Genomic DNA, 19,093 nt, shown 5'->3' with positions numbered 1-19,093 from the left:
ATGTCACGTGGCTTACCTCCGCCTCTCTGCGCCTGCGTGGATAAGAGGCCGATTCAGGAGAAGCCGTCAGTTTGCAGGAGTTTTAGGATCTGGGTCGCTTCATAGTTTTAAGTAGTAAGTATTGTTTCCAGTCTGAGACGGAACCATGAATCCTGATATCGTTAAGGAAAGAAAAAATGCCACGTTTGACGTCGAAAAACTGACCTTTATTTTGGACGGTGGCCCAGAAAAGACCAGAAGAAGGCGAGAAATTGGTGAGATTGTAAATGTCTTCCTTGATCAAAACATGTTATTTTAACGCGTTTGGTGCTGCTGACTGTTTTGATTTAATACGATCATGGGACCTGTACTTGTATTTAAGTAAAAAACACTCACGTGAAGGTAAGAGAAGTTTAATGTTAGCACAGCCGTGTTTCCATCGGCTGTTAGCTAAGGTGTTAGCAGCTCTCATAACCTGCAGGTGACTTTTAGTGTCCGGGGTGCAACACACTTTTATATGTTTTAGATATCAGTCTCAGAATTATTAGTTTAAAGTGGCATTTCTGAAGGTGACTGTGCCACAATGATTTTTATGCGATCCGAATCTAAATTCGGCTTTAGTGTCATTTATATTTATGATTACGTTTCATGCGTTTCACTGTACTGAAGCAATGCACTTTAACCCACTTCTTTTTTTTTTCTTTTTCTTTTTTTTTTTTATTGTGGACAGCGGTAGATGAACCCAAACTGCTGACACGTCCCGTGTAATGTTAGTTCAGCACGTACAACTTGAGGCGCATACTGATTACTATGGAGGTATATTTATGTACAGTGAAATCTTTCATCCGGTACTCCAATGTCCAAATTCAAGCTGGAATTTGGCATTGTGGAAATCAATAAACGGGCATTTGCAGTGTTTTTTTAGTAAAGGTTAATGTGTCTCTCATGTAAACTGATAAACTGCTAATGCCAAGCTAACGGAAGCTGTTTCTTGTGTCATCAGGGATCACAGGACAGGGGGGAACAATTAATTTTCCCAAGGGGCCACATGGGACTGGAGAATCACACCAATAACTTCATAAAGAGAAAGAATTAGTTATTGATATTAAGCAGAACTGAACTCAGCTTATGTGTAGAGTTACCTTTGCAGCAATCCCAGCTTCCCATGTGACCTCTTTTAGAAATGTAATTACTGTCTTTTACATAGGGGGGGGACACTAAAACCATTCTGCTAAGCGAATGACTTCTTTACAGTTTATTATAGGATGCTGAGTGGTTGTGTCCTACTCAATTCTGGTGAAACAGGCTTACTATGTGTTTGGCCTTGAGGTATTTGTGGGATTCATCCTTTTCAGCGTGCCATACCTGTTCAATTAGTAGCTGCCTTACTAATGCATGAATGTTTGAATTTCCACTGTAGAGTCACTCGTTTTCAGCGACCCAGACTTTAAGGAAGAAGACCCAAACTTCTTGTCCCGCAGTGAGCGCTATGACCAAGCCGTTAGAAAAAGTGCCCAAATGATCCTGAAGCTCAGAGAGTATGGTATTGCTGACCCAGAGGAGATCTACCACTATAAGAGGTATGTGGTAGAGGAATCTGCTCATAAAGCCAACTGTTAAAGTAAATGGGTTTGTTATTAAACAACAGCCTGCAAATGTTTAAATCCACTCATTTGTGTGTAGATGCTGTTCATCTGTAGAAGTATAAGTGGGGAGGGGGGGGCTTATCACACTCAGTGCATTTCAGCGTATACTCATAAAAAGGCTTAACGAAATGTTCTTATGAAGCAAATGATGTGAGGCTCAAAGGTAAAGTATCGTGTATGTGGTGTACGTTAATGTTACTACACCCCGACTGTACTTTGACAGTAATCAAATTATCCACCCACCTTCTCTGTCAGCTCGTGTGCGATATGCAAAGCAACGAAAACCAATGTTTGTTCCCGAGCAATAATCTCAAACAGTGTCACAGATGTTACATGAACGGCCCTAATATAGTTTTCTTAATTAACCTCCTAAGACCCGAACTCTTCCACGGCATGCATTTTTAATTTCTCTTTGATATTTGGGCTGATTGGAACCTGATGAATGTAAAAACAAAGAATTACTTAAAAAAAAAAAAAAGTTTTACCTAATTTTTGTTTCTGAGAAAAATGAGAGCCACTTATGAGGATATTTGTTTAAAATTTCGATAGAACAGTAGCAGTATAATGTCCTCGTAAGTGGATATCAGGCCCTTGTAGAGCAAATTTTAGTATTTTGGTCTAAATAACCCAAAATGTGATGTTCACATATGTGGACGCCAGGTCCTAGGAGGTTAAGAGCCCCCCCTCCCCCCTCCAAATTGAACCCAATCAAGTAGATTTTTTTTTTTAAACCAGTCTTGGCAACTAAGTCAACAACAAAAGCAGCTGGAGCAAAGTTCGCAAAAGATTAAAATTGTGTTAGAGGGCAGCAATCTGCCACGTATCGTGCGCTTTCTTCATGAGCTGTGTGCATTTACTTAAACTCAATTCTTCAAAGCTCTACCATGCAGTGCAGCTTTACTTCCACTGTAAACTGCACATATTCATACAAATCCTTTGAGTTGTCAAGACACATGACCAGATTTATTAACAGTCAAAAATCCCCAAATGATCTGTAGCTCGTCACTGAGTTCTCACCCTGCATGTTTAGAGCTGAGCCCCACATTCTTCTGGTCCTCATATTACTGAAGACTATTGTCATATTTTGATGAGGAACAGTGAGCAGATGGGTTTGGAGTGTTTCAGGTTGAATGTCATATTTCTGCATAGAGATTGATCCACAATGAAAACTGCAAAGAGCACAAGAGCAACTCTGTGCCTTTTTCTCAGAGGTGCATACACACAGAGCTCTGCAACATGACACGTTACCTGTTTGTTTTAATTTTTAAATGTTTTAAAATTTCCCCACTACCACATAATGCATGCTGTACTGAAATGTCTGCCAAAATACAGCTTTTAATGGGGCTTTGGCTTGCAACATTGCATAACATACAGGTAAAAATGTTTCCACTTATTAAAAAAGCAGATGGGTCAGGATCTGACTGTAAGCAAAGTTCTTTGTTCATTATCTACACAATCGCTGTAATAGTTTGTCATGTATTTCACTTGAGCTGTTGGATCTGTCTAGAGATCGTACAGATTTATCTGCACACAGTCCCCAGCAATTTCTAAGAGGGTTGCCCCATTTTTAAAAAGAAAAAAAGAAAACCAAACATTCCCTATTGGTTTTCCTTCCACTGCCTCCAGTTCATCTGAATTGTTAAATGCTTTTGTAGAGAAGCACATGTTTAAAATCTGCATTTCCATGCACACTAGGGCTGCCACGATTAGTCGACTAGTCACGATTATGTCGACTATCAAAATTGTCGACGACTGATTTAATAGTCGACGCGTCGTTTGAAGCTTTGTAAGATCACAAAAGACGCAGGAATATGTAGTAGGATTTAAGAGTGTAATAACGGATTGAAACAGAAGATGGCAGCACTGCATGTACAAGGATGCCAGCTGCCGTTAAACCCCGAAGAAGAAGCTGTGTCCCAGAATTCATAGCACGGCCCAGCTCAGTTTCCAACAATGGCGGCAGCTAGTTAGTTTTAATATTACTCTTATTCTTTCTGGGTCACAAAATAAACGTTTAACATATTTTCAGGCGGGAATGTAGCTGTGGAAACCTCAAATATCTGCTCAGTTTATCAAGACACCACATATTTTCAAAAGCGCTCCGACGTTTTCGGAGACGTCTGTTACCCACTAGCTCGATAGCTAGCCGGGGGCTAGGCTAACTAGAGCCGTGAGAACACCGGACTCCCGGCAAATCGTTTTCAAACCCACTGCCGTCTTTCGCTACTCAGGTTAAACATATGAGTCACTTAGATAACTTAAAAATTTTATTGTTTGGCTTTTTTTTTTTTTCTTTTAGTATTTTATTTGTTCCTGAGTAAATCTGTTTGGCTGAGATTAAAGTTCTAGTTTTTACACAGCTGAATAAACGTCAAGCAGACAACTGATTATCAGAAGTGTGAGATGCTCCAGAATATACTCCAGTGTCCTGTTATATTTTAGATAGCAAGGAGTTTATTAAACTTCACTGAAACAAACTATCATCTTGTCTTTATTTTTAGTTAGCACATACCTTAAACACTTAAAGCTGTAAGCTAATGATAGTTATATAAGAGCAGATGCTGCTGGTGCAATAAGCTGTATGTTTTACGTCCAATGGATGATGATCTGATTAGTCGACTAATCGCAAAAATAATCGGTGACTAGTCGACTATCAAAATAATCGTTTGTGGCAGCCCTAATGCACACACTGTTTTGGTTATTTACTGGGTTCATTGGGTATATTTATTTTTGACTGGCTAATTAGCACACTTTGTACATTAAAGTCCATGCATCTTTGTTTTAAAATGAGTACTGTTAGATCTCTTCACTTGCATTTTTGCTTTTTTTTTTTTTGTGTGTGTGTGTGTGGGGGGGTTGCTCCACTTGGTAAAATCTGGCCAAACTGGTCACAGTCATTCTTGGATTTACTTTAAACTTATTGGCTTGACTATTTAAGACCCTTAGACACAACTTCATGATGCTGTGCTAAAATGCCTCAAATTTGCAACTTTTGAGAGTTTAATCTAAGTTATATTTTGGGGAAGACGAGACTATTTTGGGGTTGTTTTATTTTAGCAAAACTGGGAACTGTTGAACAGAGTGTCTCTCTCTTCTTGTATGTTTGACAGATCCAAACTTAATATCACTATATAGGAAATAAACTTGATGTCATAAAATAATGCAGTCATCTAACATTTGAGTTGATGGTAAATCTGACCTTGTATTCACCCAGTATGGTCAAAGGCAACATCCCTGAGGCTATGGGAATACATTTTGGGGTGTTCCTTCCAACCATGCACAGCCAGTGTGACTCTCAGCAAAAAAAGAAATGGTTGCCTCTGACAGAGTCCTTCCAGGTGGTGGGCACATATGCCCAAACTGAGATGGGTCACGGTCAGTCTTGGATTTAGCTTTTGACACAAATTAACTTAATTTTTCTGGAGTTCCTTAGACAAAACTTAATGATTCTGTGTTGAAACACTTCAAATTTACAATTTTTATTTTTCCCCAAAAAAGTTTAATAAATGATCTCTAAGGCCAGGCAAAATGCCATTTTAAGCAGGATGGGAAAAGTGTTTAACACCAAGAATACCTCTGATTTCTTGTATGTGTTTGACAGATCCAAACTTGATGTATGTAGAAAACTTCCAATTGGATGTAATCAAATTATCCATGTCTAATATGCGAGTTAACATTGTCTGAACCACACTTGTGTACACTTCCCTTTACCCAGTATGGTCAAAGGCAACAATCAGGAGCCTTTGGGACTACACTTTGCCATGTTCATCCCATTCCTGCACAGCCAATGTGACCATCACCAAAAAAAGAAATGGTTGCCTTTGGCAGAGTCCTACCGGGTGATGGGCACTTATGCCCAAACTGAGATGGGTCACGGTCAGTCCTGGACTTAGCTTTGAACTTACTGAATGTTGATTAAGGCCCTTGGACAAAACTTTATCATCCTCTGCTGATAAATGATCAGCAGTCACATTTGAGCAAAAGAATAAAACATTTAAAACCATAACTCTAATTTCTTGTATGTGTTTGACAGAAGCAAAATATTGAGAAAATCCAAAGTAGTTGCATGTGTGTCCTTATGATTGTGTTTGCAGTTTGCATGCTTTTCTAAAAGACGCTACATGTAGATCTATCCATGCTATTAGCGTAGCTTCAGTAGAAGTTCCCATTTAGACCCTAAATATTAAACTAGTTTTATGTCATCAACACTTTCCCATAAGCAGTTTCTAAGTCTACTTCCTTCCCACTGACTCTTTCATTCCCCTTTCTATGTTGATAATGCCCCGATTATGAAGCTTGTGTATATTTTGATTGCTCCCCTGATTTGCACTCTTTTCTATGCATGATTTTAACAATTAAGACTGAATAACTGATCAGAGATGGCCTGTCTTTGTTTGGCCTGTGGATTTGAAATGATGGGAACTAGAAACATGAAACTAGTTCAGTTGTCTTTTTCATGAAGTCTTGAAAGAGTAAGAGAAGCAGCATTATAAGCTGCAGAAGTTTGTGGCTCATGAGTTCATAATGAGGCCTCTGAATGTCTCTTTGTAATCTGAGAAATTAGCAAATCTATGTGAGAGAGAATGTAGGCCAAGCAGCTATTGTTTGGTGGCTTTCTGTTAAAAAGCCTGGTGGATGTTATTTTGAATTTGTAAATCTGTCACAAAGCTGCACTTAATATTTACCCCTGTATTCACTCACCAGTTCAGTTTGGTTTGAGCCTACACTGGGTCAGTTAGAGAGAACACTTAGTTGTGGTCAAGGGTGCCTTAACACTCTTGTGAGGCTATTCCTAATATCAGACTGCTGGAATTTGCGATTTAGACCCCATATTCACTGAAAATGATGCAAAAAAAAATAAAAACTCTGCACTGTGTGTTGGCAACAGTTGCTCATTTTGAATTTGCTGCCTGCTACACTATTTTATTAAAGTTGGGGGTGGCACATTTTTGCTCCTTTGTTTAGGAACTAACTGCTTCTGTTTTGTTTTGGGTTTTTTTTTTTGTTTGTTTGGTTTTGTTTATTTTTTTTCACGACACACTGAATCCTTTCAATGACTGGACTGTTTAATGTTCCTTCTCCTCTTTAGCCTGCAGGACACTCTAACCATGGGTTCCAAAAATCATTAAACAATTTTTGTCCATTGTAAATGATCTCAGGACCAAAGAAAGCACTATCCTTTTTTGTTTTGTTTTTGTAACTACAAAGTCATGTTAATAATTAAATGTTCCACTTTGGCTGCCCCATCCCAACTTGATTTCCCAACATGTGACTAGTATCATATTCAAAACGAGCATATAAATAACACTACCAGTTATCTCTTTAGACTTAATTAATATACATTCTGTCAGCGTTGTAACAAGCAGGTCCAGTTTACATCTATGTATCCGTTCAACTCCCCTAAACATTTTTGGTGGCTTTGAGTTGTTGCCAACTGAGCAACCCAAACTGAGAGTAGGCTAAAGTTCAAGTCTTGGTCATCCCTGTCAGTGGTATGGGTAAATGTGTAGATCCAGCTACTAAAGACAAACTTTTGGAAAATGGCATTTATGAAGTTTGAAGTTAGATTCTCACCACATGATCAAATCAGCAATTCCAATATGCATGTCATGCTGACAAATTGTTTTAATTTGTCTTTGTCACCTCTTTCTCTGCTGCTTGTGCACATGTCTTTTATTCTTGCATCACTATTTCAATTCCTGTAAATAATTCTTCCTGCGGATACAAAACTGCATCATTATCTTCTCATTCATCTCTGCTAACGTGGTCTTAAACTCTTCATAATCATTTCCACCATCTGCGTCCCTTCTCCTCGCCCTTTCTACATTACAACCTGCTTTTTTCCCCATTTCCCACTGCCTTGCGTGGCCAAGATGTGTGCACCCTGACAGGCCAGAGCCCCTGGATCTTCATCTCGGGATGTTCCTGCCCACACTACTCAACCAGGCCACCCCAGAGCAAATGGACCGTTTCTTCATGCCCGCCTGGACCCTAAAGATCATCGGCACCTACGCTCAGACTGAGATGGGCCACGGTAAAATGAAGTCCGAAACAGAGTAGGCCAGTTAGGAACACGATGCCATTTTTAATTTCATTGTCGATATTCCCACAAACTATTGAGTCAGGTTGGTTGCAATTTAAAGTAAGAAAGAACTTAGTGCTGCTTATTTTACGCATGGCATTCAACACTGGTTTATTATTCAAATATGTATATTCACCAACCAAAATATGCGCTGGTGTACAAGTGGTTTATTTAAAGACACTTCAAGGAATTTAGGTAAATTTAGTCAACTAGAGAACTGCTGCAAACAAAGTAAGAGTTAAACCACTGTGCTCTTTAAGATTAGATGATGGTAAATTCACCCAGTATATCTCTAACAGTGGAAGTGTTTTCTTTGTTAAAGAGAAAAAAAATCTTGAAACTAATGATTCATTTGCATAACATCTGTGTCCACGGGGCCACTGGACAAGTGTAAAGTTTTCCTTTCAGAACTTTAAAAAAAAAATGTAAACACAGAGAAACATTGAGTAGTTTCTCACTGGCTGTTCTACTCCCTGGCCACCCCTCCTGTTCCACAGTAGCTCTTCTTATCTGGTTTGTGTTTTTGTTTTGTTTTCTTGTCTTCACTAATAATCTTTACTATACTTTAACAGCATGGGCTGTTATGTCTTTAACTAAAAACCAGTAAAATCCAGCTTAAACAGCATAGAACTGAATCATCTTAAAATTGTGATTGAAAATTAAGATCTGTCAAACACCTACAAGCTTCTCTCGGAGAGAAGTGGATTCAGCTATTTTACTTAAGTAAATTTATACTGGATACTCCATTTTTAAGTCTCAAGGGCCAAATGTGCTGTCAATTTATTATAAGTTTAAACTTAGATTTTTTTTTTTCCATCTCTGATGCTAAAGTTGTGTTCTGTAAATGTAATTTTTAGTCTAGGCATGTTTGTTAACAGTAGTAGTAGTTTTGCATAAAAATCATCAGATCGACTGCTAATGTCTAACCAGCATTGTGATGCACTACTTTTGCTTTTTAACTGTGTTCTCTGCATGTGTGTCTGGTGGCCTTTGACATATTGAATCACTCCAGGCACACACCTTAGAGGGCTGGAGACCACAGCCACATATGATCCAGCCACTCAAGAGTTTGTCTTGAACAGTCCCACTGTGAGCTCCATCAAGTGGTGGCCCGGAGGACGTAAGTGTTTTGACTCCGTTAGGTCTGGGGTTTCATCATGAATAGCGTTTGTGGGGTTTTCTTGTTTTGCTTTTAACCATTTCACCCTCTTTCTAGTTGGGAAAACCTCCAACCATGCCATAGTGTTAGCACAGCTTTACACTCTTGGAAACTGCCATGGTCTGCATGCTTTCATCGTACCCATCAGAGATATGAACACACATTTACCCCTGCCAGGTAACCACAGTCTGTGATGACTTTCTGAATGTGATATTTGTAAAGTAAGTCCTCATCATCCTTTCTGTCCATCTCACTTTTTCTCTTACTAGCTTTGTTTATCTTTCTCTCTCAGGTATTGTTGTTGGCGACATTGGCCCCAAGTTTGGCTTCAATGAGGTTGACAACGGCTTCCTGAAATTGGAGAACGTACGAATTCCACGGGAAAACATGCTGATGAAATACGCCAAGGTGAAATGAAAGTTTGTCTTTTTAACAGCAGTGATTCGCCATGAGTGGATTAATTTACCTCAGCTCTTTGTTTGTGATGTTTGGGAAGGGAATTGCTGATCTTGAAATTATACCCCGTTACTGCAATAATGCACAGTTATTGGTCATGTTTCAACCATTTCTTGTCCTTTTGCTCCTTGCAGATTATTTTATAATCAAGCGCCAATCTGTGCTAACAGTGGTGGTTTAACTGATGAGTGTCAGAAATTGTGTCCTCATTGGGATTACATTTGCAAATGCCTTGCAAGAATTACTCAAAAAATACTTATTCAATTTGGTAATATACATTGACACTTGGTGTTGTTGGTGGTTATATGGATACAGAATAAATACATTTCAAGTGGGGCTTCAATATGACTCTGTCCACCAGGTGGAGCCAGATGGAACCTATGTGAAACCACCAAGTACTAAGCTGACCTACGGCACCATGGTGTTCATCCGCTCCATGATTGTCGCCGAGTCAGCTCGAGCCCTTGCAAAGTCCTCCACCATTGCCATCCGCTACAGTGCCGTGCGTCACCAGTCTGAAATACGGCCAGGGTCAGTGGACAGTTGATCGCTGTCAATGCAAACATTTGCACAAACATCTCATGACTCAAAAGTAGTGAGTAAAAACAAATTTGTAGTTGAGCTGAAATAAATCAAGTGAACAGGCTGAACGTTACACTAGTACTTTAAAGTACTTCACTCTACTAGTGGTTCCTAGTTTGCCCGAATATCAGCATAAAGGAAAAATGAATCCCAGCGGTATGTGATGTGAAGTATACTGCAGTGCAAACAGCTAGGATTGACACATCTGCAACTTTTGCATAGGTGACTATAAAAAAAAGACCTGAGACATTAAACTCGGTGGTCTCGCTCGTCTGCGTCACTGTTTCAATCATGAAAAAAAAAAAAAAAAAAAAGTTGTGTTTCTATTGCACAGAGAGCCAGAGCCTCAGATCCTCGACTATCAGACACAGCAGTACAAGCTGTTCCCTCTGCTGGCCACAGCCTATGCCTTCACTTTTGTTGGCCAGTACATGAGGCAGACCTACCACCGCATTACTGAAGACATCAACCAGGGAGACTTCAGCGAGATGCCTGAGGTACTGACCAGCCATCCTCATGTGGGGCAGCAAAGCTTAATTGCTCAATGGACAGATTAATCACATAACATTTAAAAACACTTTTTTTTTTTCCTTCCCCTCCTCCTCCTTCTCCCACTGCAGGAGTTTTTCTCAGGGACTAGTTCACCCACTCTGTTGATCCCACTTCTGTGGTCAGGGTCTAAATTAAGTTGGGGGCTGGGTGGGGTGTACTAGAATGAGAATTAAGTGAGGAATTGTGCTGATGATCAATGGACAGATTAATCACATAACATTTAAAAACACTTTCTTTCTTTTTTTTTTTTTTTTTAAATAGATTTTTACACTTTACATTTAAAAAAAAAAAAAAAAAAAAAAAAAAAAACCAAATCTGTTTGGAATTTTGAGCAAAATGTTAGAAAAGCAATTACCAGACATTTCTGAAGCATATCTGTGTCGCATATGGTTTTGTTTGATGGCACGGTTGCTGGTTTTTGGTGGAATGGTAGCCTGTCCTCTTTCTTTGGACAGACTGCTTTTTTTTTTTTTTTTTTCACTTACTTTCAGTCCAGCCTGTCTCAGAACCATATATTTGTTCCCATTTCTTAAGTTTAATTCATTCATAGCTATGAATTAATCTGTTTCACTTGCTTTGCTCTCTAATTCACAGCTCCATGCCTTGTCTGCGGGTTTGAAGGCCTTCACCTCATGGGAAGCGACCTCAGCCATCGAGGTGTGCCGCATGTCATGTGGTGGCCACGGTTACTCTCGAAGCAGTGCCTTGCCGGACATTTATGTTGAGTTTACCCCTACCTGCACCTACGAAGGAGAGAATACAGTCATGATGCTGCAGACTGCCAGGTAACGCAAAGTGACATTTAAGACCACAAATTAGAGAACTACTGAAGCTGAATTATGTGTCAGTATTGGTGGTGTAACATATAAGCTCCGTTCATAAACTCACCTTCACACCGATGACTAAAACATGCAGTTAGTTGAAAAATGAAGATATGTTAACTTTTATTTCTAATAGGTACAGTAAATATTTCTGTAAAGCTTTCAATTGATAGAAACGCAGCTGCTAGCTATCTCGCGCATCTAACTGTTAAACTGAACACTCGTGTCTGCAGATACCTGGTGAAGAGCTACAAACAGGCTAAGGCAGGCCAGCAGCTGAGCGGCATTGTGTCATACCTGAACGAAGCAGATGTGCGGAGGGTGCAGCCACAGCCCGTCGCTGCCAGGCCAACAGTGGTTGACATCAATGACCTGACTAGCCTGACGGAGGTCTACAAACTCCGAGCAGCCATGTAAGAAAGCAGTGGGAAAGATGATGACCTTGTTACATGAAATATTACCCGTTTCCTTTTATTTGCCCTTAATATTTATATATCTAGTAGAATTGTACAGGTTTTCTGGGTTCGTACATTAGAAAAGGTGGTGGAACTTGAACATTGGATTGCACACTGGGGAAATTCACGCTCCAGCAGCAAAAGGAAGAAGTCAGGAAGAAAAGTCAATTGGAGATATTAGAAAAATGAAAAACCATAAAAGAAGTTGTGTACAAAAAATTTTAAACTGTGTACAGAGAAGAAATCTGTGTATTTTACTGTGTATAGTAACATTTCTACACAGTAAAGTGCAGTCGGGGTGGTAAAATATGCCCTCTCCATGCTGCCACTTCACAACTGAGAACCATGATCACGATGGTCTCTGACAAAGTTGCTTTTTGATTCCCATTCATATTTAGGAATGGGTTTCCACTGAGTGTTGTCCTTCCTTAAATGTTATACACCGTATTTTCTTTTTAAAAACAAGTTTTGCAGTCGTCACTACTGATCTCTTTAATAGTTCAGTTTGCTAGTGCAAGTCTGACTTACACCTGCAGTTGTTGGTCATTTCCTGCATGTGACATGATATGCAGTTGTCATTATCGAAACCCATCCGGCAAGGAGTGTCAACTGTGGTGGAAGTGTGGGGTTTTTTTTAAATGTGGTCCAACTTTAAACATCAGAGGGTTAAAAGGCAAATATGCATTTATAATTGGTTGTTGGTGGTGGTGGTGGTGGTGGTGGTTGTTGTGGTGGTGGTTGTTGTTGGTGGTGTGGTGGTGTTTTTTTTTTTTTTTTTAATAGTATTAAGAAAATGATGCTTAAAGTATTGGGACTAAACAGATGAAAAGAAAGTAGTAAAAGGCTAGTTTTTCATAAGAGGAGTTGACATATCTGAAAAAACTAAATGAGTGTTATGGTGTCAAACACTGACTCTGTGTTGGCAGGTAGGTAAGGCTTGGGAGGGGTGAGGCTTTAGTCAAGAACCAGACTAAAAAGCTTGTTTGGTGTTTCTTAAAAATGGACTTGCACAGTCTGACATTTGCTCAGTCGTACATTTCTGCCTGCTCTAACTAAGGCGATTGCAAGAGGGAGGATTAAAGCGTCTCTAAATTGAAGATTAAATAAATCCATCAGGGAGGCAGGTTTAACTTGGACTCAGCAGTGTTTGTCAGGGAGCGTAGGCAACTTCTCTCATCTCCCCTTTTTATCTTAATCCACGTGTTTCTGATTATTTGAGGCACCTGGAAGTTTCTCGTTTCATCCAAAGGGCGCACATACTGTATCGTTTCGGACTCAAACTAATTCAGTTAATTTGTGTTTAAGGTTGGTGGCTGCTCTGCCTCCCCAAGTTGTAAAATGCTCTCTTTGTACCCCTGCATTTGTTTTGTTTACCACCAAAGAAGAAACCGCTCTTACAGTATCTGTCATAACATCAGCAATGCCACAAAAACGTTTGTTTGTTTGTTTTTTTTATCATTATTTCACAGCATAAAACCTCATTTTTAGCTTACTTGCCTTAATCCAGGACTTCATAATCCCTGTCTAAGCCCAATTTTAGATGTATTCATTGAAGCTTGAATGTTGTAGGTTAACTAGTGTACTATCTTCCTCCAAGTCTTTGGTGTAAACCTGCTATTTATCTATTAAGTCTATTATGCAAACACTAGTTACTGTCATAGGAGGGGCTCATCTTTTTTTGTTTTCCATCACAAAAGGTTAAAAGTCAACTTTAGTGTGACATGAAACACTCTTTGATCTATAATTGTGAACGAAAAGGGAAGACTGATCGTACTCACATTTAGTTGTATTCAGTATGCAACTCTGTAGGTCAGCGCTAATCTTTAATGTTGATCCATTGAAGAGCATTCGGTACACATTTTAGTCTAGACATACTGGGATGGAAAACTGCAGTTTACCTACAACCACAAGGAGGTAATTCTGGCTTTGTTGCTTAATGCACGCTATGTTTCTGTGTTTATAGTCTAGTGGAGCTGGCAGCGAAGAGCATCCAGCAGGAGCTACAACGCAGGAAGAGTCAGGAGGATGCCTGGAATAACAGCGCCATTGACCTGGTCAGAGCCTCAAATGTAAGTTCAATTTTGCTTGATTGTCCTTTTTTATGAATAAATTATGACTAACCTTGGAAGGTTTTACTTGAAAAGAATATCTAAAACATCTGTCACCCTTTGAATATTGCCCTAAAGTTGGAGGTTGTTTGTTACTAGTCAGTATCTTCGGTTCTTCTGTTTCTTGTGTGTGTGTGTGTGTGTGTGTGTGTGTGTGTGTGTATGGTAAATGGCCTGTATTTATATAGTGCTTTTCTAGTCCCTAAGGACCCCAAAGCGCTTTACATATCCAGTCATCCACCCATTCACACACACATTCATACACTGGTGATGGCAAGCTACATTGTAGCCACAGCCACCCTGGGGCGCACTGACAGAGGCGAGGCTGCCGGACACTGGCGCCACCGGGCCCTCTGACCACCACCAGTAGGCAATGAGTGAAGTGTCTTGCCCAAGGACACAACGACCGAGACTGACCAAGCCGGGGCTCGAACCAGCAACCTTCCGATTACAAGGCGAAATCCCAACTCCTGAGCCACGATCGCCCCGTGTATGTGTATGTATGTATATATGTGTGTGTGTATATGTATATTCTTTTTTTTTTCTCTCTCTCTCTTGTGTTCAGGCCCACTGTCACTATGTTGTAGTGAAACTCTTTACTGACAAGCTTGGGGAGGTTGCTGATACTGCAGTACACTCAGTGCTGTCAACCCTGGCTCTGCTCTACACCCTGTATGGCATCACAAAGAACTCTGGAGACTTCCTACAGGTAAGCAAAATCATCATGTGTGTGGTCAGCAGATAAGCACAACAGTGCTGTTTCAAGGCTCTTTCTACTGCTCAGCTTGGTCTGATCTAAGATCCAAATTTCTACAGCTGCTGGTGTTGTGGGTTTGGTTTTTTGTTTTTCTCAAATTCTTTTTCTAGGCCGGACTGCTGAGTGTGCCTCAGGTGATGCAGATTTCTAGTCGAATCAAGGAGCTGCTGGCTCAGCTGAGGCCCAACGCTGTGGCCCTGGCGGATGCCTTTGACATCCACGACAAGAAGCTGAATTCGGTCCTGGGACGATACGATGGGAATGTTTATGAGCACATGTTCGAGTGGGCTCGCAAATCCCCCCTCAATGCTACAGAGGTCAGTCGAGCCCACGAGGTTGTATGGTCACAGTGTTAATGCTAAGCTGCTCTTTGCATTTATCAGCAGCGTGGAACTCGAGTGTGTTTTATATGAAAATGAAGATGTTGGCAAATCCAACCTCACACTAAACCTGTTTGTGTGATCATTGTGTACAATGCAATGCATTATTTCAGCAACTTTTTTTTTCCCCCTCCCTACAGGTACACGAATCTTTCCACAAGTACCTGAAGCCTCTGCGGTCCAAACTGTGAACTGATCCATGAACCTCACCTCCTGGCCGGACCCTTTGACTCTGCAGGCTCAACAGTACTAATCTATCCCATGAGGCTTTTTACTAGCTACCAGCTGGTATATTTCAAATATTAGCCCTCTTAAGGCCATGGTAGATGGCGAACTAACCCTATAAGATAGTAGAGAGTGAGAGAAGGGAATTTAAAGTGAGTAGATGTGTCTTATGAAGGGAAATGGAAATGCAACCAAGACTGAAAATTGATAAAGTGAGCCCACTGAGAGACCTGAAGAATAGCTTTAACACTAACAATCACACATTTACAATTTTAGACTGACCTGCCTTTTGAACAGAACATCTACTGCAAAGTATTATTTGTGGTCAGTTTTTTTTTTTTTCCCTCAATTTCTTTGCTGCATGCCTGAAATTTCCTTTTTTCTTCTCCCTCTCTCTTCTAGCAAGTACAGAATGTCTGATTGTTACATAATGTGGGCAATCGGCTAATGGTAAAATCAGGGTGACAAACTGTTGTTCTTAATTATTTGAAGAGGCTTTTGTTTGTCCATAACATTTATCAATCATGGTACTGCTTAAGGAGTAGTTTCACATCAGTGATTCAACCAAGATTCAACCAATAACATGGCAGACTTCCGTTTGTTTCAGATACAATTTTCGATTGAAAAACTTTTTCATAAAGAGAGATTCTTCAGTCACTTATTGTAATAAAATGATCGTAAAAGTCACTGCTAACTGATGGCTCACTTGAAATCTGTGATTTTGTTTTAGTATCAAATGTTCAGCATCTGTACCCCAGAAATGTGGCCGTTTTTAACAGCATCTGCTGCAGTCGGCTGTAAACCCACGTCACCAGCTGTAGTCCCCACAAGCCTTTAACTGCCTAAATCCTCCAGTTGTCTTATTTCAGTCAAAAAGGTGAATCTGTCTGCCTCTTCTCTTATTTCTTATTCCGCATCTGTTCCCACACAATGACCAACATTATGTCACATGGCAAGTCCGCCGTATTGGTGCTCCATAAATAGGAGCTGAGCTCACTGGACAGCTGAGAGGCAGTGTGCACATTTGAGACGGTGGAAAAAATTTGGGGCTGAGAGAAGATCAAGTTCAGCACGCTAGGATTCTCAAAGCTTCAGTTTCTGACAGTATCGGCTCTGTATCTGTAAATGCTCAGCATGATTATGTTAAGGTCTGGATGGATTTTTTTTTTTGTTTTTTCATTTATTCTAACATATTTCAATCTAAGAAATCTAAATGAATTTGTTTACTAAAATGTTCCTTTTATCTCAGAGTGCAATTGTTTAAGTGATGCTGCAAAGCAGTAAAATTACTTTTTTTTTTTTTTTTTTTTTTTTTTTTTTGTAAATGACTTGCTGGGCAGTGAGCTTAAATCTAAAACCTCGCTGTAGACGATGATGATTTGTATAATAATTATGTGCCTGACCATTAATTCAGAATGTTATCACATGACTCCTTCTGTTTCGATCCTGTATTTAATGGTTTGGGTCTGCTGTAAGTTCTGATGACAAAGTTGTTCGTAACACTGGTCTTCTAATTTGTGCAGTCATTGTGGGTGGGGAGGAGTTTTATTTTCTTCTTCTTGACTCTAATTCAGAATATTCTCACAAGTAATTGCATTTCATTTGTTTTGTTTTTTTCACAAAACTATTTTGATTTGTTAAACGGTCACAATGATCACTATATAAGAGTAAGCTGTTTGAGGTTTGTTGTTTTTTTTTTTTAAAAGCTAAAATAAAAACATGTTTCAATGAGTAAGAACAGTTTTTATGGTTCGCAAATAAAGACATGACCTGAAATATCACCATTGTGTGTGGGTTTGTTTGTTTTTTTTAAACCCACCAAAAAAGTCCACAAAAATCTGGAGAAATAAATTAATGAGTGACATGTATACAGTTCAGAATTTTCTGGCTTTGACCAACAGTATCTTATTTTTACTTCCAACTGTTTGGACACTAAAATCCTGGAGTTCCTTTAAATGAATATTCGCAAGTATTTGCAGAAATATTTTGGGAGAATAAGAAGCTTAACTTTGCTTTAGAGGCAAATTCTGTATTCACACTGATCTTTTGGTTTCTATATATTATTTTTCCCTAAGTGTTGAAAGGAATGTTTTTCGAGCTATATAGTAGGCAATGTTACACGAGTACCTGAAGTACTGCAAACCTACATGGAAAAACATTTACAGTTTACACGAACGAAAATTTAACATCATTGCAAAATAATAAAATAAAACTGATCAGACACATCCAGAAATGCAGGTGCGTCAGCTGCAGAATTACTCCTTACTACTTTGAAATTGGCAACAGCTTGATCTGTTAATGGTTAACAAATTACATAGTAATGAGAAATATTTCAGTAGTAAACTAGTCTTTGAACTTGTTGAATTACTATGCAAATATGACTTTGGTCCAAATACAAAGCAACTACTGCAAAATGTAGTTCACTACTCCTTAAGACTGATTTTTGAATGGGTAACAAAGTAATGTACACACATTGCTATTAAAATCACAGGATTGTAATGTAGAATAAGCAGCTTGTTTGCTAATGAATAAGCTACCAGACAGTGCAATGAAGCATGCTGCATATTTGTGTAGGAGTTGGAGTAAATGACCTCTATGCATATGAGTGTGGTGAGGGGGCAATGGACAGCTGCAGTAATAATGTAATTTTACAATTACTCTATTCTGAGTACTTTACTGAAGTACAGTTTTAATGTACTAAAAGTTTTATAAGTGTTTCTAAATTCTGCTTGTAGCCCACTGTTATGTATCCACTATTATGTATTTCTTATTTGGTATTTTGGCTACGGTTAGGGTGCTATTGCACTCCAAAATATTTATTTCAAAGCTTTAGTTATTTATTATTTTTTACTTTATGATAAATAGATTTGTCTATTTATATAATAAGCTATATTATAACATCCATTATTATGATGCACATGTAAGAGATGGATGTATTTTCTGGTTATAAAAAGTGAAGCTAATTCAGAAATACATTAAACCTGTATTCTTTTAATGGCCTGCAGGGGTCGATGTATGTAAATTAACCTTGAAGTTCATTTTGTAAATAATGGTCAGTCTAAGAGTTAGGAGGATTATTGAGAATTCAGTTGATTTAAACCTTGCTACTCACATCAGGTTTCAAAACACTATGATATTCATGGCTGCATGTGAGCACCACTATATTTATTTCTGATCAAGTAAATGATCTTTGTCACCCTCTGCCACCAAATGGTGATTGTATCACAACAAGCTCTAAATGTAAGCTAAAGGGTATGTTTGTATGGGACAAACATTAAATATGCACACACACAAAGTGTGACGTTTAATGGTTTGGCAGTAATCATGTGAAGAACAAGAAAAATGTATTTGATTTGAATGACATCATCCCAACTCCCTTGTAAAGTAAATACAATAAGCATAAATGGAAGCTATTTTTTCTTTTTTGTAGGAGGGAATACCTTTTTCTATACCAGTAAATATCAAAACTCTTATTTAAGCTGTCATTTCATTAGGGACAGCTACATAGATAGTTGCCTCACAACAAGAAGGTCATGAATTCACATCCACCATCTGACTGGGGCTTTTTTCTGTGTGGAGTTAGCATGTCCTCTCCATCTCTATGTGACTATGTTTCAAAATTTAAGAAGTTCAGAAAAGAAACTATGACACAGGCTGAACTTCATAACATCCCAGCCTCAAGAAACACATGCAAAAGAATTGGTACATTGACCAAAGTTACAAGGAGTAAAACTAATTTCCATTTTTAAGCAACCAGTATTATTTCGGTTAGTTTTTGTGTATGTGGAGACTTTGACAAGAACACATATACTGACACCGCCCCTGCTTCTCGGGCTCCTGTTCTTTCAGGCCCGTGTCGGGGGGTCCTAGCTCCGCCCCTGGTTTCTTCAA

General features: G+C 39.1%; 1 protein-coding gene across 5 annotated transcripts; it reads left to right on the top strand.

Moving 5' to 3' along the window:
- Nucleotides 1–40: 40 nt before the first annotated feature.
- On the top strand, nt 41–16,496 carry acox1 (acyl-CoA oxidase 1, palmitoyl). 5 transcript variants are annotated; one of them, XM_085354974.1, is made up of 14 exons: nt 41–254; nt 1,400–1,559; nt 7,499–7,659; nt 8,720–8,827; nt 8,924–9,043; nt 9,159–9,274; nt 9,684–9,853; nt 10,239–10,401; nt 11,051–11,241; nt 11,511–11,690; nt 13,696–13,801; nt 14,406–14,549; nt 14,708–14,914; nt 15,118–16,496. In XM_085354974.1, exons 1-14 carry the CDS (start codon nt 146–148, stop codon nt 15,166–15,168), a joined length of 1,986 nt encoding a protein of 661 aa, XP_085211100.1. In that variant the 5' UTR covers nt 41–145; the 3' UTR covers nt 15,169–16,496. The 5 variants fall into 5 exon arrangements, with proteins under 5 accessions (XP_085211100.1, XP_085211099.1, XP_085211101.1 ...); XM_085354973.1 differs by lacking the exon at nt 7,499–7,659 and adding an exon at nt 5,341–5,501; XM_085354975.1 differs by lacking the exon at nt 7,499–7,659 and adding an exon at nt 4,840–5,000.
- Nucleotides 16,497–19,093: the final 2,597 nt, after the last annotated feature.

Source organism: Diplotaxodon limnothrissa, linkage group LG6 (assembly GCF_057381915.1).
Source record: "Diplotaxodon limnothrissa isolate DT_005_m linkage group LG6, D_limnothrissa_male_GT1.1, whole genome shotgun sequence".
Lineage (NCBI taxonomy): Eukaryota > Metazoa > Chordata > Actinopteri > Cichliformes > Cichlidae > Diplotaxodon > Diplotaxodon limnothrissa.
Note: the sequence above shows the minus strand (reverse complement) of the source record. Positions and strands in the feature narration are given on the sequence as shown.

Coding starts and splice junctions, on each gene's coding strand:
- acox1 (XM_085354974.1), top strand. CDS start 146: ATGAATCCTGATATCGTTAAGGAAAGAAAAAATGCCACGTTTGACGTC. Junction 1,560..7,498: donor GAGATCTACCACTATAAGAG/GTATGTGGTAGA, acceptor TGCGTGGCCAAG/ATGTGTGCACCCTGACAGGC. Junction 7,660..8,719: donor TCAGACTGAGATGGGCCACG/GTAAAATGAAGT, acceptor GAATCACTCCAG/GCACACACCTTAGAGGGCTG.